Source organism: Harpia harpyja, chromosome 14 (assembly GCF_026419915.1).
Source record: "Harpia harpyja isolate bHarHar1 chromosome 14, bHarHar1 primary haplotype, whole genome shotgun sequence".
In the NCBI taxonomy this organism is placed as follows: domain Eukaryota; kingdom Metazoa; phylum Chordata; class Aves; order Accipitriformes; family Accipitridae; genus Harpia; species Harpia harpyja.
The window spans coordinates 171,079-191,149 of record NC_068953.1 but is presented as its reverse complement, the minus strand read 5'-3'; the positions used below and the strand labels follow the sequence as shown (position 1 = coordinate 191,149).

The following is a 20,071-nucleotide window of genomic DNA, read 5'->3' as shown; positions in this document are numbered from 1 at the left end:
TTTTAAATACCTCCAGGGGTGTTGACTCAACCAACCACTTCCCTGGGCAGCCTGTTCCAATGCCTGACAACCCTTTCAGGGAAGAACTACTTCCCAATATCCAAACATCCTGTGGTGCAACTTGAGGCTGTTTCCTCTCATCCTATCACTTGTTACTTGGGAAAAGAGACCGACACCCACCTCACTACAACCCCCTTTCAGGTAGTTGTAGAGAGCGGTAAGGTTTCCCCTCAGCCTCCTTTTCTCCAGGCTGAACAACCCCAGTTCCCTCAGCCGTTCCTCATAGGACTTGTGCTCCAGGCCCTTCACCAGCTTCGTTGATCTTCTCTGGACACGCTCCAGCACCTCAATGTCTTTCTTGTGGTGAGGGGCCCAAAACTGAACACAGGATTCGAGGTGCGGCCTCACCAGTGCCAAGTACAGGGGGACGACTGCTCGCCTATACCCTGAATTGTGTGCTGTAAGCACACAAAGGAGTGGAGTGCCTACTCCTGAATTTCCCGAGCCCTGAGTAGCCTAAGGAGTGCTACTTTCTGTACTGCACTTTAGAAGCCCATCACAATTTGCGTGGACGCTAAATAACAGCACTATCAACACACACGCAGTTTTATAATTCAACATTGGTATGAATAGCAGTAGAGCCACAGAAGATCAGTGCAGAAAGCTCATGTAAAAGGAGAGGTATCTCAAGCAGGCATATTTGCAGGTGGTACTCCCTTGGTAAAGGATGCGGAGGGAAGCCTGTAAGTCACCTGCAGAATGCACAATATCACAATCAAAATGACTAAGAAGAAGGAAAAAAAAAAGCAAGGAAGCTCATAAGATTCCTTCCTATGTGAGGAGACAATGAAGAAACTGTGATCACTCCCCAGAAAACAGAAACGGCAGCACAGAACAAACCTCAACTGCAGAAGCCAATTCGTACACTGAAGTCCGCTGCTCGGGTCCTGCTCCCCTCAGCAGCCGGGGCAGCATTCCACGCGGGCAGGATCCAGCCCCGCCCGGCGCTCTGTGCAAGCAACGCACAGCTGGTGTCGGTCGGTGCCTCGTGCAGGGGCCTGCACGGCCCGAGGCGCCCAAGGGGCTCCGCTTCGGGCGGGACGGCGGCCGCCGCCTCTCCCGCGCCTGTGGAGCCGGGCCGCACGCGGCCGGGGCGCCCCTGCGCGGGCAAACCTGTAGCGGCGGGAAGGAGTCACGTGACGGCGCTAGGACCCGGGCGCGCCCGCTCGGGCGTGGGAGGGGCGAGCAACCGCCGAGCTGCCGCGCCGAAGCGCTCCGCAGCCGGCGGGACGCAGACGGGCTGGGGTGGGTCCGTCCAGGCGCACGGGGAAAGCGGGCAGCGGTCCGGCGCGAGCACAGGCATCCTCTCGCTGAGGCGCGGGACGTGACTCAGGTACTGAGGCGGAGCCGTCGTGCGCGATGCTGCGGAGTGCTTGGCTGGCGCACGGGGGCGAACGCCACGGGGAGCGCGGGGGGGTCCGGCGCCGCGTGAGCCGACTCCGGAGCGCCGGCCAGGCCGGGGCGCATCTCTGCGCGGGGCTGCCCGGGCCGGCGGACGCGCTCGAGCGCGGCCGAAGCTTTGGGCGAGCGCGGCGCCGGGCGTCGCGGCTTCATCCCTCGCCCAGAGGCTGCGCCAGGCACCGTTGGGGCGGTGGGCACGGCGCGGACTGTCCTCGCCCCCGCCCCCGCGGGCGCCACCTCACGTGGGACGGCGCCCCCCCCCCCCCGCCGGCTGCGTTTCTCCCCGCGCAGGGGGCCAGGCGGGCGCATTTCTTCCCCGGGAAACGCGCGGTGCGGTACGCGTCGCCCGGCGCCCCCGCCGCTGTCGGCCTGACAGCGCTGTCCGGGCGCCGAGCGGTGCTGGCGACCGAGCCCCGCTCCGGCTGCTGCTGCGAGAGAGCGCTGCCCCCGGCTCCCCGCTTTGGCGGCCGGGTCACGCCTAGGCGCGCGGTGCCGCCGGCCCCAGCGCACGTACAAGTGCCACAGCGGTGGCTCGTGAGGCACCCGCCAGCTCGGGCTTTGTTGCCGCCATCGCTGGCTTCCTCCCGGTCGCGGGAGACGAGGGTCTCCGCGTCCAGCCCCGCCGCCACGATCCCGTCGCTGCTGCTCACCTTTCATTTCAGTGTCGAGGCGCGGGGGGGGGTGAATTCCAGAGTTGCCTTTGTCACAGCGGTGGCAGTTCAGGTCCGCCGAAGCGGGCGACGCGCAGTCTGAGGCACCGTCCCCTCATAAGGACATCGCCGCAGCCCCGGGCGTGAGCTCCGTTCCTCGGTCCTGCGAGTGCTCCGAGAATCGCGCGGCCGCCTCTCCAGGCAGCGTGAGCATCGGCGGCGGCCCGAGCGCTCCGCGGGAGCCGTCTCGGCTCCGGGCGGCGCGGGCTACGTGCCCGCCCCGGAGCGCCGCGCGGGCGGCCGTGGCCGTTGCCGTTGGCGGCGCCGCGACCGCCACCATTGTTCTCCGACCCCGCTCCTCCCCCGCGCGGCGGGCCGCCGCAGCCCCTCTGCATCTGCTGGGAGAGAGCCCTTTTTTGCTACTGCTCGTAATCCACGTGGAAGGGTCTTCGGCTTGCCTTATTCTAAACGGTTCTGTGGGGAAAAGAGAAAGCGCGCAGAGGTGAGGTTGACTTGGAGCAATACAACCTCGTCGCTGGCGCAGACCGTTAGCACTGGTTGTGAAAGCGCGCTCTTGGCCAGTGGGTTTGCATGCTTTTTGGGTAAAGCAGTTGGAAAACCGTTTAGTTTTAGATGTCACAGAGTGAAGTCATGTATGGTTTTGCAATGTTTATTTCAGAGGGAGCGGTAGTTTGTTAAGGTGTGGCAGTCGGCCGTTTAAAAATGTAAAACAGAAACTGTTAGTACAGTACACCTGTTGTTCAGTTGGATGTATAACTCAATGTAAATTATAAAAATATTAAGGTGACGTTTTAAATCGTGTCTGAAGCAGGAATTCACATATCTCAATGTATGATGACACCCATGTTATGCAGCTGCGCTGTCCAAAGTGATGTGTAAAAAGACACCTCTTAGCCAGATGATCTTTTCCTACTATACTCAGCTACGTGTGCTAACCTAGCATGAGATACAGTGCACGTGCATGCGAGCACTTTATGTATCAGGGTAGTTCCATGCTATTCCGCAAAAATAAGTGTGTATGTACAGCCGGTGACAGGACCAGACCCTTAATTAGTATTTATCTTGCTCTGTCACTTTTTGGTTTTATACAAGACAAAATAAGGACACTTCTCTACTATAAACAGTTGGCAAGAATTTCTGTTTTTCTAAAGCTCTGACACATTGCAAAGCCACCATACCTGCAGGTCTGAAATTAATCTTCATGATACGTGAAGAATGAATTGTAAGTATTCGACTGAAGTTGGGATTCTGCAACTTCTATTTTTGAAAGCGTATGGAAAGCAGCCAGATAATTCAAGTGCAACTGAAGGCATGTTTGTCACTTTTTCTGTGCACACAGAACAGGCATATGCTGTCTGGTCTTGAGGTGCCGCTGTGATGCTGACGTTTATGTACTTATGGTAATGGATGTTGTGTAAAAAAACCTGTAGGCTTTAGAAAAATAAGTCCACTTCTCCAGAAACTGGGCATTTGATATAGAGACAATAATTAGGGAGGTTGACAATGCTATTGTTATAGAACGAGTGTATTTGTTTCAGAAGTGGTACCTGAGAAGATTTAGTTACTGTTGTATTTGTAATTAAAGAAAATACTTATGCAAGTATTTATCTCAAGATTAAAAGAGCTGTTTCTCTCTTGTTAAGAAGAAAGCCACGTTAATACTTCCTCTTTAAACGTGAAGTTAGTATGCAGATCTGTGGCTTATTCTTTTGCTTATGGCAAGTTAGGGGTACTTGTTGGTAACATGCTCATTAAGGAAAAATGAAAAAAAAAAACAAGAAACCAAAACAATAATATAATCTGATTTTCCCAGATAATGTAAAGAACAGGGTTCTAACATTTTCATTGTAAAAATAAAAAAAAGCAAGCACAACTTCCACTGTAGAGCACTTTACCCAAGTAATAGAATCTACACTGGTTAGTATTATTTGCTACATATGAAATTGCAATGTGAATTTACTGTGTCATTGCAGTCTGCTAGTAACTTGTGATGTGCGTTACTTACTGTGCTGTAGCAGTGAACACTAAAATGGTTTAAGGCTAAGTGGGGGCTGGAGATTGATTAATAGTAAGTGTTGGTATGGAACATCACCTACAGCTACAGACAGCATAGAATTACTGTATGGTTTATCCTAGGAGTTTTGAGAGAGAGAGAGATGAGAAAATGGTGAAAGGTGGCAAATGCTTGAGAAAGGCAGATGCAGCGGAACTGGAAAACTGTCTCTGATAAAACAGAGGAGGCCAAAATGGAAGAGTGAAAGTCACTGCGGGGTCTTGCAGGGAGGGCAGGCATTGGTAAATACGGTAATGATTTTGTAGGGAACAGGACTTTGCAGCGGCCTTTGGAAATGAATGTATAATTCAGTTGGCTGATAGTTAAGCAGGTAAGCCACAAGAAATGCACTACTGTGTCATACCAGCGGCCCATCAAAATGGCTTGTATGAAGTACCTAAGAAAGATTTGTAATAAAAAAAATTCAAATTAAAGATATATGCATGAGTGCTTTAGAGCATCAGGAAAGAGTTAAAGTCATGCTGAATAGGCAGATGTCAGTGATGTCAATGCAAAGGGTAGTTGTTTTATATGTAGAGGGCTATCACTAGGGTCTGGAGGATATAAAAATAAAATTATTTTTGCAGTGGTCGTTCCCTGCAAAATTTCAGTACAGCTGGTTAGTCTTAGGATTCGTCACTCAAAACTAAGGGTAACATACATCTTTTGTTTAGTCTGCTTAGATTTTAATACCCTTGAGCAAATATAGGAGGTTTATGACTCCTATTAACACAGTATTGAGCAGTCTATGCTTTTCAGCATATCCATACTCCCAACACCCTGTGAAAACAGAATCATTATTCTTTTCATTCCACAGATAAGAAACTGAAGGTGGAGCTCTGCATTGCCCAGCTTAGACCGTCTTCCTCATTTTGTAATTGTACAGTTCTCAACCTGGTGGGGTTCCAGACTGAATTTCAGTTTGAACTGGGTTCCCTACATGGAAGTTCATGTTTTATTTTTGATAACCATTACTTATTTCTATCCTAGGAATTCAAGGTTGGGTAGATTTCTGCCGTAGCTAAAACAAATTAATTCAGGGGAAGTTCTCAAGCTATATAGGTCAGCCTACATACTCATAAATGTGCTTCCTACCCATACTGCTGACCATAAAGTACTGCTGCGTGGCCAGTAAGGGTATTGGCTAAACACCGGTATTAGATTCTTGCCATTTCTAGTTGCTCCTTTTTATAATGCAAATGCTCTCCTTTTATATACACTGCACCATCACACCACCCACAATGCTACCTACAATCACCTAATATTTCCTCCTAACTGATCCTGTATTAGTTTCCGTGGCAACAGGAAGATAATCTCAGGAGCATGAAACGCCACAGATTTAACTACATTTGCTCCCTTTGTTTTACACCTTACCAAAGCCAGGACCCATTTATGGTAGGAGAAATCTGGAATAAATACTGACAGTACTATCATGTCTGTTGCGGAGACACTGAAACTGAGCTGCAGCCAGTCAAATGTAATCCTTTACCTCTAAACAGGGCTGAGCTAGCAAAAGCAGAAAGCAAAGCAAACTGTTGCAATAGTTACACAGTAGCCACCTGTCTTAGCAGGCTTTGGCAGTATCGTAGTGCTCAAGCAAAATTCTAAGTAAAAATTTTGCCTGTGCAAATCAACACGAGCCCACCTCTTCTAATGCTAACCCTAGTTTGCACGTTTCACACGGGAACCTCCCTGCGACTTCCTTACTAGTTCTTAAGGAGGTGAATACAGTCTAGCCTAGCAAGGCACACCACAACAGGATGAAGTGCGTCTTCCGCCGTGTTTACAGAGACAGGGTTCATTTAGTTCTGGTTAATGGTCTTTTAATTTTGATGTGTTAACATGAGCTACTGATGGACTGAACCAGGTGAACAAGACTGGTGTATGCGTGTGCGTATGTAGACCAATCTTAAGAGGATGGCGTCTGAAGGTCTGGTGTGCCGGTTTATGGTGACTTTTCGCCAAACGTGGCGATAGGCATGTCGTAAAGAAGAGTAAATGCATGTAACCGTTTCCCCATAGGCTTATTTTTATGAAATGCTGGCAGTAGGCCAGGTTCCTCCACATCTGCAAGTCTGGCTCCTTCATCAGAGCGGAGTACAGAGCCATGCTAGAGACCGGTCCTCCTAGGGCACGCAAAGCTGGTAAGTCCCGTCGGCCGGGTGGAAGGAAATGCGGCTCTTGCAGGTTGCCCTGCTCCGCTGGGCAAGGGCGAGCGCCGGACCGGCCGGGGAGGAGGCCGCTTCCGCCCCTTCTGAGCGGACCGGGCTCCGCGCGGCCGCGAGCGCGGGCGCTGCGCGGGGGCGCGGCCTTAGCCCCGCCCGCGCCGGGCCGCTGCGCGCGAGGCGGGGAGAGCGAGCCGCGCGGGGCGGGCGCGCAGCTTTGCGAGAAGCGCGGGCCGCCGCCTCTGCCGCAATTACGGTAGGAGCGCCGCCCACCCGCCCAGTCACGTCCTGCACGTCTCGGTGCGGCGGCCGCCAGCGCGCGCGCCCTGCCGGGGTGGCCCGCGCCGCCGCGCGTCACAGCGGCGGGGTCACGCGGGGCCGCGGCGAGCGGGCCCTGCTTCGGGCCACCGCCGGAGGGCCCGGGCCCGCGGCGATCCGGCCGCCTCCTGCGGGCGGCGTTCGCATCGGGCTCGGTGCGCCGGCTGCCGAGCTAGCGGCCCGCGCCCCGCGGAGAGGCGCGGTGAAGCTGGGACGGGTCTTTTCTGGCAGGAGCAAGCGCGCTGCCGAGCAGCTGTTAGCGGTGATTCGTCTCAGAAGCCACCTGCCCCTCGAGGTGGCTTGGACGCGGTTCGCCGTCGGGGCCCAGCGCTGTACGTCTGCAGAGACTGCCCTTAGAATATCTTTGCTATAGGCTCGGTGAAGGAGACTGTCCTGGCCTGCGTGCAGGAAGAAGCACGGAGGTGAATGCCACGAGCCGCTTCTTGGGGCTGACTATTCCCATCCAGCACTGCGTAAGCAGTCTGGAGAAAATGCCGATTGCCATTATTCAACAAAACGTGCTCACGTATTATTGCTGACTTTGTGTTGCCACTAGATGGTTAATACAAAAAGATTATGCAACCCTTCCCCCAACAATTTTAAACATTGGCTCCAGATGAAACGCTCCGTCTGACAACCTGAAAGTAGTGGGAGTGATGATTCCTCCTGCCGCCTGCACTCCTTCAGTTTTACATCTTATTCCTGTTCTTTATATACCTGAGCTGAGATACTTGAGTCAGCATTTTCCCCGTTACCGTTAACACTACAGAGCTACCGGCGTCATGAAGGATTACGCTTTGTGCACCTACTCTGTGCTGTCTGGTTCTTGCTTTAAAAAAAAAACAAACCCTTTTTTGAAGAATGCTTTATACCTTGTATCATACAGAAGTTACTGGGAAAAACGGTTGTGAAGGGTAGACATCTGCAGAGATGCATCTTAAGACTTTCATTTAGCAACCCAAAGCCTGGTGCAGAAATTGCCCAGTCTAACAAGCTATGCATTTTTACAAACTCTTGCAGCAATCAGCGAATCAGCCATCGGTAGTAAGCAGGCACCTAGACGTCTAGATTTACTGAGGTATTCTGTTTCACTTCTTGTTTAACCATTTCAGGTTCTAGTTGTATGGACTTAAGAAGACAAATGGGTTTCTGTTTATATTTGATTTCCAGAAAACAAGAGGTTAAGCCAGCAGTATGAGGCTTACTGTCCTTCTTGTACAGCCCAGGGTAATAGAACAGCTATAGTCATGGCCAGGTTTATTTCTGCATCATGTACATAAAGTTGTTTCTTCCAAGAAGGGGCAGTGCTGGTCTAAATGCCATAGTAAGTATGCTCATACAGGCCTATTAACAATCATGCATTTGGTGCTCAGTTGTCTAGACAAAGTCTGCATCAACTAGATTGTTGTGCAGTACATAGTCTGGTTCCGAAATGGATCTGTAAGAACTACATAATTCCCAATGCACAACAATCACTATGCAGACCTATACTTCTGAGAGCAGAAGCATTCCTTAGTGATGAACATCATCTCTGATGTGCAGCTGTGCTTGCACCCCTCTTTTAGGTACTATCATAAAGAAACATTGATCCAATAGGAGTAAATCAATTGCATTTTAAAGAAATGGTCAATTTTGGTACACGTAAGATTTAATGTGTAACTTGTTTGAAGCTCACTTTAATATTTTCAAAACTTCTATAATATGCAGACCCTACAAAAACCTAACTGGTGTGATGCAATACCTCCCTGCACTCTTCACACATAGGGACACTTTATCTGCCTTTTCAGTGTCCTCCCCACCCCCCTGCCCCGCATCTCTCTCTAACATGCTCACGAGAAAAGATTTTCTTTTTTAGATGCAAAGGCGCTTGTGGCTGCATATGGAAGATGTGAAAGATAAGATTCATCAAATAAAATATTAAAAAAAAAGATCACCCATAATGTAGTAACAACAATGGAAAGTATTTGCTTCAGGCAGACAGTGATACTGAGCATTGCTGCAGTTACTAACTCCCATCATCCACAAAAACTGCCCGTGCAGATTTTCATCGCAGTTTAGCTTAGGTACTTACTTGATGCGTGAAAACAAATAGCTCATCAGAAGCTCAAAGGGATCTGTCTATCTTTTCAAGATATCGGTGCATCAGGGCTGCATTGCTGTTCTCAATAGGGAACAAAAAGCCTGGGTGATTTGTCCACTGCTGTACAGAATGCTTCTGATGCACCAGGATTTTGCATCCAGGTCTCCTAAGTGAATAGTCCAGGAGCTTCACGTAACAAGATCTTGTAACAAAAAATCCCACAGACTTTAATGCAGTAGTTATTACATATTTGAGAAAGTCAGATACACCCCTGAACTGCTGTAATGGCTGCAGTTTTTCTATGAAACAGTGATTTGGTTGAAACCCAGGTTTGACTGAGAGAGCTGTGAGGGGACGTTCATTTAAAACTCAAACTGTACGCATCTCATTTTTATGTATTTTTTGCAAACTTTGTTAAGGACTTAGCCCGAATAAGGAATAGTTAAAATTGCACTGCATCTTGAAGATCTGCATTTAAAATAGTCCCATATCTTATTTGTAACTTTAACTGTAGTGCAATTTCTGCCTATTTTGGTTAGATAATTGTCCCAATGTCTATTAGACTGTAATTGCTTTTTGTTTCTTAGGGAACACTCTTGACCTTCGTCATGGGAGCTGTAGTAGCTGATGATGGTCCATCTGGTGTTAAAGCCCCTGACGGAGGCTGGGGCTGGGCTGTCCTTTTTGGCTGTTTTATCATCACAGGATTCTCCTATGCCTTTCCTAAGGCAGTTAGTGTCTTCTTTAAAGAACTTATCCGGGAATTTGGTGTTGGATATAGTGACACCGCATGGATTTCCTCCATTCTGTTGGCCATGCTTTATGGAACAGGTAGGTAGTTCTCTGCTTTTGAAACAGTATTGCATTATACAATGATGCTTTTAAATCATACAGCCATTTACAGCATGAATCACGATTGCATATCGTTACTTGTGTGCAAGTAAGGCATTCCAAAGAATTACTATTAATGACATAAATCCAAAAGTTACTGTAAAACTAAATCTCTGTAACTCAGTAGCTACTAAAGACGATAAAAAAAAATAAAATTGCATGGCACTCTGAAGATGAAAAAGACCAAGTATTTGACTATAGAGGAAAGAATACTCTTCCAGATTGGCCTGACAGTATGGACAAAGTATAGAAAGAATCACAGAATCATTTAGGTTGGAAAAGACCTTTAAGATCGTCAACTCCAGCCATAAACCTAACACTGCCAAGTCTACCAAAGATGAAATGCAAACTGACATAAAATGAATTGCAAAAATTGGTTTATCTTAGCAACTGTAACTTGCTCTTCTTGCCTAGGTCCACTCTGTAGTGTATGTGTCAATCGCTTTGGCTGTCGCCCCGTCATGCTGGTGGGTGGCCTTTTTGCCTCAATGGGGATGGTGATAGCCTCCTTCTGCACAAGCATCATTCAGATCTATCTAACTGCAGGTGTGATTACTGGTAAGTAGCGTGCATGGTTGAAAATGAGTTAGCTAATGTCTTAGGTTTAGGTTGAAGTTTTGTGTGACAAGTATCTAAATCATCAGGATCATCCAAATGGGCTTTTATGAAGATGGCAGCTAAATGTGGAATTAAACTGTCATTTATTTTTTAATGACTGTTAATTTTTCTGGTATGTCTAATAGCCGCTGCTGTAATCAGTGAAGTGTAACCGTAGAGTACAAGAATATTATGGAAGTGGAATGCTTTTAAAAATGCTGTTTTAGAAGTCTTTTGTCCATTTGAAATAAAAGTCTTTTAAGTCATGAATCAGAAAAACTCTTAATTAGATTTTTTTTTTAATAGTGATATTGTAGGCCAGTATTAATTTTTATGTACCCTCTGTTACAGGTTTGGGTCTGGCACTAAACTTTCAGCCTTCACTCATCATGTTAAACCGCTACTTTGACAAACGCCGGCCCTTAGCCAATGGACTATCCGCTGCTGGGAGTCCGGTGTTTCTTTGTGCTCTCTCACCATTGGGGCAGATACTACAACATGAGTATGGTTGGAGAGGAGGATTCCTTATACTGGGTGGGATGCTGCTCAACTGCTGTGTATGTGGAGCATTAATGAGACCTTTGGAGCCACCCAAAAAGTCTGAAGCTACCAAAGAACCAGCTGAGAAGAAAGTGAAGAAAAAACTTCTGGATTTCAGTGTGTTTAAAGATGGTGGTTTTGTAATCTACACGCTAGCAGCATCTATCATGGTGCTTGGCCTCTTTGTTCCCCCAGTTTTTGTTGTGAGTTATGCCAAAGATTTAGGGTATCAAGACACCAAAGCAGCTTTTCTTCTGACTATTCTGGGATTCATTGATATCTTTGCTCGGCCTATTTGCGGAATGGTAGCTGGTCTTAAATGGGTTAGACCACGCTGTGTCTACCTCTTCAGTTTTGCTATGATTTTCAATGGCTTCACAGATCTCATGGGTTCTATGTCTATTGATTATGGTGGCCTGGTGGTCTTTTGCATTTTCTTTGGCATTTCTTATGGAATGGTAGGTGCTCTTCAGTTTGAAGTTCTCATGGCTATTGTTGGTACTCAGAAGTTTTCCAGTGCTATCGGTTTAGTGCTCCTGGCAGAAGCTATGGCTGTTCTAATTGGTCCACCATCAGCGGGTAAGTATTCCATTTAGTTCAGAATTCAAATCATTTGCATTGCATCCGTTTACATAAATTGTATGATAAGGGAGCAGAGAAAAAGACCAACATGAGTTACTCAAGAAGTACATATCGTGCTAGTGTTGCACATGCTTCAACAATTTGCTGCGGTTACAATCTGAAGACAGGGTGGGATGAAGCTTTTCCTTCTTGGATCTATTTCAGGATTGGCTGAATTGCCATCTAGAGATGCTGCGCTTTCTCCACTGAAAGCCTACACTGGACCTCTTATTAGTAGATGGCTAATATTGTATGAGATGCATTTTACACAGGCAGCGAATAACTTTTGTGAAGTTCAGACCTCTTTGGAGTTGGGATTGAGAATATGGAACCTGTAAATTTTCTTTGGAAAGTACTAGGATAGATTCTCTATACCCATGATAGATTTGGAGGAGGAAAGAAAATGTCAGAAGAAGGAGGAAAAAAAAAATCTTACAAAGAAGACTATAAAACTGAACTGTTTTAAGGAAGGTAGACTGCTTCTATTGCACATGTCTCACAACCCAAGAATAAGGGGACATTACAAAATATTCAAATGCATTAATTTGAATTCAAAATTGCAAATTAATTACTAATCAAAACCCATAAATTTTACAGACCCTGAACTGAAAAAAAATCCCACCCAAACCCCACCAGTTCACTGCCATAAAACGTTTACTGTTTATTATCAGACACTAAAAAGCATCAAGTATCTTTATTGTGACAGAACTCTTCACGGAAAAAAAACAGTACTATGCACTACTTCCTCTGATCTTCAGGTTTGGAGAGGCACTTCCTTCACATCCTCCCTCCTGTTCCTTCACCTCCACCAAGTCCTGTGAAAATTTAACTTGACTAAAGCATCAGAATCAGTTTACTCCAGACTGACTATTACGCAAGATTTGCATTTTAAGCAGACAGTGCGCTGCCTGTATAGGAAAGGAAATAAGATAAGGAGCGAGAGGAAGCTGACGATACAGATCCCGGCCACGGGTGCACACATTTTGATCTGAAATACACGGCACTTGCCTCATCTCTTGCATATGAAGGCTAGGCTGGTTTTATTCCAGTTGAATTGCATGACTCTGTGTGTGCAGGGGAGTATGTGTTTCAGGATGTGACGTAATGTCAGTGAATGTTAAACTGTATTGAAATAATTGAGAAATTATAACATTTTGTTATAAACTTGTTAAAATGCTATTTCAAAAAACTTGCTTAGATAGTCATGGTACGTCTAGACAGGAGTCATTTAAATGTTTAAAAAAAGCAGAAAAAACTTCATTGCAAGACAATCACTTTTGTTAATTACCTGGGATGTTGTCTTTTTCAGGAAAACTCTTGGATGCAACAGGGAGGTACATGTTTGTGTTTATTATTGCTGGAATTGAAGTTACCACCTCAGCACTCGTACTGGCCTTGGGAAATTTCTTCTGCATTAAGAAAAAATCAGAAGAACCACATACAAAAGAAGAAGCAGCAGAAAGAGAGGAATTAAACAAATCTGAAGACAAAACTCCTGAAGATGCCAAGGTGGACTCTATTGAAGTGGAGCAGTTTCTGAAAGATGAGCCTGAAAAAAATGGCGAAGTTGTAACTAACCCAGAAACATGTGTGTGAGCATGACAAGAAACCGACAAAGCGTTTAGAAAAGGAAGATTTTCAACACTATTTATTTTAGAAATAGAATTAGTTTAGGGCTGGGCCATCTGCTTTATTAACTGGACGCTGGTCGGCTCATCAGGTCTCTCTGGAAGCTGATTAGCTAGACAACCTTTTACCGGAAAATTAGCTTTATCAGTAAAAGGTGGAGCATTGTGGTTATACTTTTTATGTAAACTAAGAAGCTTTTATAAACACAAGTAGAGTCTTGCTATGCATCACCAGAAACTGCTCACTTGGAAGAGATATAGGAAGAATATATTTTAAGAAAAGTGGAATTATATGTTTTCAGACAATATTGGTGAAATTGCTGTGTTGTTGTGCAGCTAAATATAATTTCCCTTTCTGTGTTCTTTGTGAAGGGGAGAGTTTGAGATGGAAAAAAATCTCAGGAACTTAAAGGTCTCCAATAGGTTTTTGAAATTCTTACTTTTTTAGATTTTTAGATTAATTGGCTCAGCTGTAATTTAATTTTGATAATATCTGTTACTTTGATTTATGTAAATGTATTTCTGAGTTTTGTCTAAACCAGTAATCTTTGTAATTATCATGTGGAAATACTGTACGTGGAAAGGCACATTACAGTTCCTGTCCTCAGCAGATCACACAAGTGGTATTCCAAGGTAGTACTAAAAGAAAATGAGCAGAATCAATCCTGACAGACCATAAGCAAACAAAGTTCACCTATGTTTACATACAGGGTTTTCAGTATAGTTTCCCTGCAGCATTGAAAAATATTACAAGTAACATGGAGAAGACAGATATTAGGTTTAGTAGAATCTTCTGAAAGTGTGCATTTTGTATTTAAAAGAAACAGTGTAAGTTTCCAGATGACCTATAAATTAGAGTGGGTAGACTTAGGCAAGGGCTGGACTATTTTGAAATGAGTTAGCCATCTTTAAAATGCAACGTTAGCAACATAGGAAGGTCTTAACATGTTGTGGGTTGGTTTTCTTTGGGTTTTTTTGTTTTCGTTTTTTTATTTACCCCACTTCCCTATGCTTTTGCTTAATCCATGGAAGTTCAAGGTACCATTCTTGCTGGTTGAGGAAACACAATAGAACTGTTGATCATATTTATGACAGCAATGGAAAAGGACCAATCAAGAATGGGGTCAGCTCTGCTACTCATTGCACAAACAGAACGGGGGTCTCTGGCCAGTCTTTAGATCTTCTCTGACATCGGTATGGGGGAAGGAGATGAAACAGAACAGATCAGACAAGGCAGTGACAGCACATTTGAAGAAACATGGAAAGGGAAAAGATTCATTGTGAGGACACTGAATAGAAAACGAAGGTAAAAGGAAGGCATTCTAAACTTTTTTTTTTCCACCCAAACACATTCAAGAAGTGTAATCTTTTATACAAAATCATGCTACCGCAAGCCACCTTTCAGATATGTTTATAAAAAGCTCTCTAGGCTTTTTGACTGCAGTAACGATCTTCAAAACAGACTATTTGTAACACATTCAGTTTTCTTGTTGGTAGCAAAGGAATATGGCTTTCAGGTGCCAAAATTGTTCCGCTTAATAACTGAAAACTAAAAGACCCTAATCCCTTAAAACCCCGTATCCCTTTTAAAAATAACACCGTTAGTTGTTTCATACTCTACCATTTTAACAGAAACATACAGTAAATCCAGCAAAGTGCCAAAACCATGAACCCTTCCCTAATGGAACTATCTCAGATACCAGCTTTCATTCTGGTAGTTTCTTCAAAATGGTTTTGCATTGTTAGGACAACCTTGCACAGAAACTGAAAAGTTAGGATCATGATGATTTTTTTGAGCGATTTTAAAAAGAAATGGATGCTGCACTGAATAAACTGTTTATTTTTATATTGCATATAGTGCATTACTTTAAAACTTTTTTATTAATTTAGTGGCAGGAATTGCACCGGCATGTCCTAGTTATAAGAACTTAGTCACCAAACTTAGCTCCAGTTTGCTAAAGACTAAATCAGTACTTGGAACACAACATTGCTAGCTCCAGAAGGCCACCATATGAAAGAGCAAGAGGAAAATGGAATCCACAGATCAGCTTATGATATCCCTGGAGGCTGCTTCAGATGATATGTGAAGGCCTGATAATAGCTTTCAGATTGGAGTTCCCTGTTCTGTTTCAAAAAGCAAAAACTAGAATCCTTCCCAAAGGTGAATTCAGATTCTCAAATAGCCATTTTTGTCTTACTGTGGGTTTTCATCACCAGATTTCTTTGCTAGATAATGCTATACTGTTATCACAGAACTAAATATTTATTCCCTTGACCTCAGGTTTTGGCACAATTTTAAGTTTCTGTACATTCTGCAAATTGTCTAGACTGTAACATCTCAAAAATTTGGGCTTATCATACAGATTTTCCAGACTATTTTCCAACCATAATACCTTTATGCTTAAGCTCGCAACAAGAAGTGTTACGTTACATTTTTATGTGGTTGGGGCAGAAGAGGAAGTTACTAAGACAAGGGAAACACATTTCAACAAGACACCATAAATAATTTCTAAAGTAGTGTTCACGGAAAGCGCCTCGTTGGCGTATACAAGTTCTTTTCCTCAGCTCAAAGATGTCCTACTCTGGGACTGCCAGTGCTCTTGTGCTATTTTCAGCACAGACCTACCACTGGATTGCAGTATTTGTGAGAGCAGGAGATGCTTACTGCATGAGAGAGGTCAAGTCACAGAACTCTTATCGACTGTGAGAAATAAGGGTTGGAATTAAATTTGCTAGAGCAGTCTCACACAGCCTATAAAATCTTTTACCCTTTTGATTATTTACAAGAAGCATCAACGCAGAGATGAGAAACTCCTAATGCAGCTCTCTGAGCAACATCAAAACTGGCAGGCTTGAGAGTACTTCTGAGTTCTGGAGCCAATTAAGCTCCCTGCTTCCATTCTGTCCCATTCAGGGCTGACATCCAGGTGTGTGCTAGCCCTCCAGTCCTCTTTCCCTTCAGCTGCCTTTATTTCCTTGGAAAGAGATTGATTATACTAACGAGAAGGAAACCTCCATGCATGCCAGATCCCTAGCCTCGACAACTGCGAGCCAGTGTGCTGGGCTGTGCTGAGGCATGTACCCAACTGCTCCTATGGACGTGGCCACAAAGGCCTTTACACTGAGCTCCTGCTTTATAGACCTCCCTCCTTCCTACCCCAAGATGTTTAATAAAAAAAGCAAGCAGCAAGTCCTTGGGTTCCCAGCGCTGTCTTAGAACACGAGCTAGGAACTGTTACATAGAGAAGGAGAGGACTGTATTGGAACCCTTTCTCTTGGCAAGACTAGCCTGGCTCCTTATTAATTTAACGCTGGTTATTTTAAATTCACAAGGAACTGCTTTTAAACTCCTCCAGGTAGCAGAACAGTTCCATGCAACATCTACCTGGATGCACCTTTGTTCAACCTTCACCTGGTTAATATTTAGTGATCTGAAAAAAGGAAAGGGAAGAAAGGGGGAAAGGGAAGGGAAGGCAGGTAATGACACAACTGAATTGCCAAGCATCCCAAAGACAACATTATAATTTGCTCTTGTATCATACACTATTGGAACAAATGTAATTTCTTTAGACACATAGTTCATGAATCTATTTAAGAAGTCTGTGAGGGAAACAATCGAAAAACAAGTGCAAAAAATCCAAGTATAATACTATAACGCAGTTGAAAGATAGTTTTCATAGAGTATTTCTCTGAAACTAATGAATGGTCTTTTAGCGTACAGGCTAGCATAATTTTTAAAGCTTTTTAGATCTTTGTACATTCTATAAATTGTGTACTATAGGATTTATGGTTAAAATATCGTATATTTGATCATGTAATGGATCTTAGGCCCTTAATTTCCTAATGCAAGGAGAGGGTATGTGTATAAATGCCTGTAACACACAGAGAATATATAAAGAGGTGTATATGTGTGTGCATATATATGTATTTATATATGCATGTATCAATCTATACACATCAAACATGCAAAATACCCAGCAGAGTAGAACAGAGACAGTTTGCCTGTTTACTAGACAATAAGCAACACAGTTAAAACTATTTTATTCCTCCTCCTATACAAAGATAAGTTTGCTTCTTTAACATTCCTAAATAAAATACCTTCTAGCTATTTGGAGCCTAGAAGATCTCAGCGTAACTAAAAATCTTAAAGTGATGCAGCTATGTGTTTCAAATCACGATCTCTAGATTTTATTTTTCTCCAGTCCTTAAATACATTACAGTAAGTCTTCAGCAGCACCTGCTGCTAAAGCAGCTAGTTCCCTAAAGTTGAGACTTAAGATGATATGAAGGTATGGTGTGAAAGACTGGACAGATCTTGCGCTTGTTAATACTAAATCCCATCCAAACGCGTGTGTTAGACAATGTAAAATCATTCTCTAAAAAGAAATGAAAACATTCCCCTAACCAAGAGATCAAACTTCAGAATGAAAATTCAAAATACACTCATGTATGTACCTTCGTTAGATCCCAAAGAAAAGCTTCAGTCTTGTAGGCAATCACGAACAGAGGGCTTTCAGAAGAACGCAAACTCTTACACGTTACAACAGTAAGTATTGACTTGTGTATGTGTGTCTGTCTCTCTGCCACACTTGTCTTTAAGACTACGGGAGTACAGTTCAGTTTTGTGGAAGTGAGATGACTTTTTGTTTCTTGTTAATGCACTTTAATGTGATGTGTACATTTATACTTAGATTTTTTTGTGTGTGTTTTTCTAGCCAACTGTTGCAAATGTGAATAAATATGTATTTGGTTGTCAAAGACTGTGGGTGTGAGAAAATAAGCTTAGAAAAAATAACTTTAACACCCAGATTTGAAAATTCGGCTTCATTTGCACATGCTCAAATAGCTATACAGAAGCGGACTGCTTATAGAGAAGAAAATAAGAGGTGACACCGAGCTGACAGGCAGCCAGAATTTAATGTGGGCAAGGGGACTGCTTTTGCCATGACTCACAGTTTGGCCAATTCCAAAATGGAAATGGGCTCCTGCTGTAAATAATCCTGAAGACTGTTTTAAAAGCATCAACTAATTTATAATAATAGCTATTAATTTTGTGGTGCTCCATGCAGAAATTATTGTTCTTGTCTTCTGAAGAGTGCTCCAGGTTTTGTTTGCAGGTGAAGTTTTATGAACTGCTATGACTAAATATCTTGAGTACTGACCTGCCAGCAATCTGTCTTTATCATCATGTGATGCTCTTTAGAACTGGAAAGCTCCTAAGAAAACACAGTTTAAGAATACATTTATGGTGGGTTTTTTTGGATCCTATGGTACCCCAGCTAAGACTGGCTCCTCAAGGTATAATCTCAAGGCTACACCCAAGTGAATCAAAATTACAGTCTCTTCAATGTAACAAGAGCTACATTTTGCTATCTAGAAGCTATCTAGAAGGCTCACACCTATTTCTGCCTAATTCTAAGTACCTGCTGAGAAATTCTGGAGGAATCTCTCTAAGCTCAGCTTCTGAAGTGTCTCTGTAGATTTACACTGAAAAGATCACAGGTCTAGTTTACATAAAACCCCATGTTTGAATAAACATATGCTTACCTTTTTTGTTCTAGTTTAGTTAAATTGGTAAGACTCAAGATGTAATCAAATGCTTTGCTACCCCGCTGGCCAGATCAAGCCATATGCTGCTACCGGAATGAATGTTACCCGGTGGACTGAAATGACAGAATTTATTAGCATGCAGTCAGCATGTCCTTGTGACAGAAAACCAAAGAGTTTATCTTTGCCTCTGGTACTCTTTGAGTCTGAAAGGACTCAAGGGCCATTTGCTGTGGAGCAAAATGGGCATGACCTGAGTTGTACAGCTGTTGTTCCCTGCTGCTGGACCTGTTGAAGGAAGGTGACCCACCAATATTTGAAGCGTAAACAACTTTGACAAATAGCAAAGGCACTGCATATGAGAAGCAGCGGCTTTGGAATGTATTATTTTAGCAGCCTTCTCAACGCTTCTGGAATAGAGCTCATCTTTGTGCAAGTAGGAAAAAGGTGCATCTACTGCAAAAGTCAGGGCTTTTAAAAGTATCTCGCTAGTGACACAGTCCATCGTCTGAGAAAGTATGGAAAGTTAGAGGCAGACAGAGTAAAAAGCTACTTACCTCTAGTTATATGGTGTTTGTTCCTTGACTGATCTCAATACCTGCTTCATCATCTCAGCAACATTCCAGCTGGCAACTTTCCTCACTATCCCTAGATAAATGCTTTGGAGCAGTAAGAAATGAGGATAGCTCTTGCTCTTCTGACTCTTCATCTGCTACTGTTTCAGCAGTTTAAAGCCTTTCACTGGAAAATTCTGAATGCAATGAAGAAGTGTATCCAGATTTTAGTATTTAAAATTCTTTTCAGTCTTGCTGAAAAATGTGGCGTAAGACCCAGTGGCTGACAATGTCAGACAAACTTAAAATACAATTTCTTAGCAGTGAGAGCAGAGAAACATTTGCTGTTTGGGGTCTTTTAAGAAAAATATCTGTGTGTGACCTCAAAATACTGTGAATAGCTGGTTTATCCTTTCCTTAAGGATTATGGGAAATACCAGAACCTCTGCTTGCCTTTGTGCCTGTAACGCTTGCAGCTTTGACCCAAGCTGAGGACTGTAATTAAACTAAATGTTTTGTCTGGTTATGAGATCAGGACTAGACATTTTCTTCCTAGTGCATAATGTACCAAATGAATTCCTGTTTTGTCCCACATCCCACTCCACTCCAAGTATCCTGGACTGGTCACAGTAAAGACACAGTAGACTAGGGCTTAATGCTTTAGGATGATATACACAATTTCCCTTTTTTCCACATTCCTATTTGTCCATTATATTTCTCAGACCTAGATCTTATCTATGCATTTTGAGACAAGCATTTTCCCAAAATGAGATTAACAAAGAACACTATCTTAAAAAAAGATTTTTTTTTGGTAGGCTGCATATTTTTGTAGATCATGTATATACAGATCTCATCTAATTTTCTGTTGTCCCTCTGCCTGCAGCATGCAATGGTTTTGTCAAAAAACCCGAAGCATATTAGTCTTAATAAGATTTAAGCAGGAAA

The 20,071-nt window shown here is 43.9% G+C and overlaps 2 protein-coding genes across 2 annotated transcripts in view; one reads left to right on the top strand and one right to left on the bottom strand.

Moving 5' to 3' along the window:
- CCDC57 (coiled-coil domain containing 57) overlaps positions 1 to 2,493 on the bottom strand; it is a 51,801-nt gene extending 49,308 nt beyond the window's left edge. The window contains exon 1 of the mRNA XM_052807968.1: positions 2,112 to 2,493. The gene's annotated coding sequence lies outside the window, so the exon portion shown is untranslated. The remainder of the gene's footprint in view (positions 1 to 2,111) is intronic.
- SLC16A3 (solute carrier family 16 member 3) lies at positions 1,232 to 19,657 on the top strand. Its single transcript, XM_052807972.1, has 5 exons — positions 1,232 to 1,393; positions 9,336 to 9,579; positions 10,054 to 10,197; positions 10,588 to 11,355; positions 12,707 to 19,657. The coding sequence occupies exons 2-5, from the start codon at positions 9,357 to 9,359 to the stop codon at positions 12,991 to 12,993; spliced, it is 1,422 nt and encodes a 473-aa protein (XP_052663932.1). The 5' UTR covers positions 1,232 to 1,393; positions 9,336 to 9,356; the 3' UTR covers positions 12,994 to 19,657.
- The last annotated feature ends 414 nt before the right edge of the window (positions 19,658 to 20,071 follow it).

What these genes read in the sequence shown, in the direction of transcription:
- SLC16A3 (XM_052807972.1), top strand. Translation starts at nt 9,357, where the DNA reads ATGGGAGCTGTAGTAGCTGATGATGGTCCATCTGGTGTTAAAGCCCCT. An exon ending in GGCCATGCTTTATGGAACAG is followed by an intron (nt 9,580 to 10,053) that starts GTAGGTAGTTCT and finishes CTTCTTGCCTAG; the next exon opens with GTCCACTCTGTAGTGTATGT. An exon ending in AACTGCAGGTGTGATTACTG is followed by an intron (nt 10,198 to 10,587) that starts GTAAGTAGCGTG and finishes CCTCTGTTACAG; the next exon opens with GTTTGGGTCTGGCACTAAAC.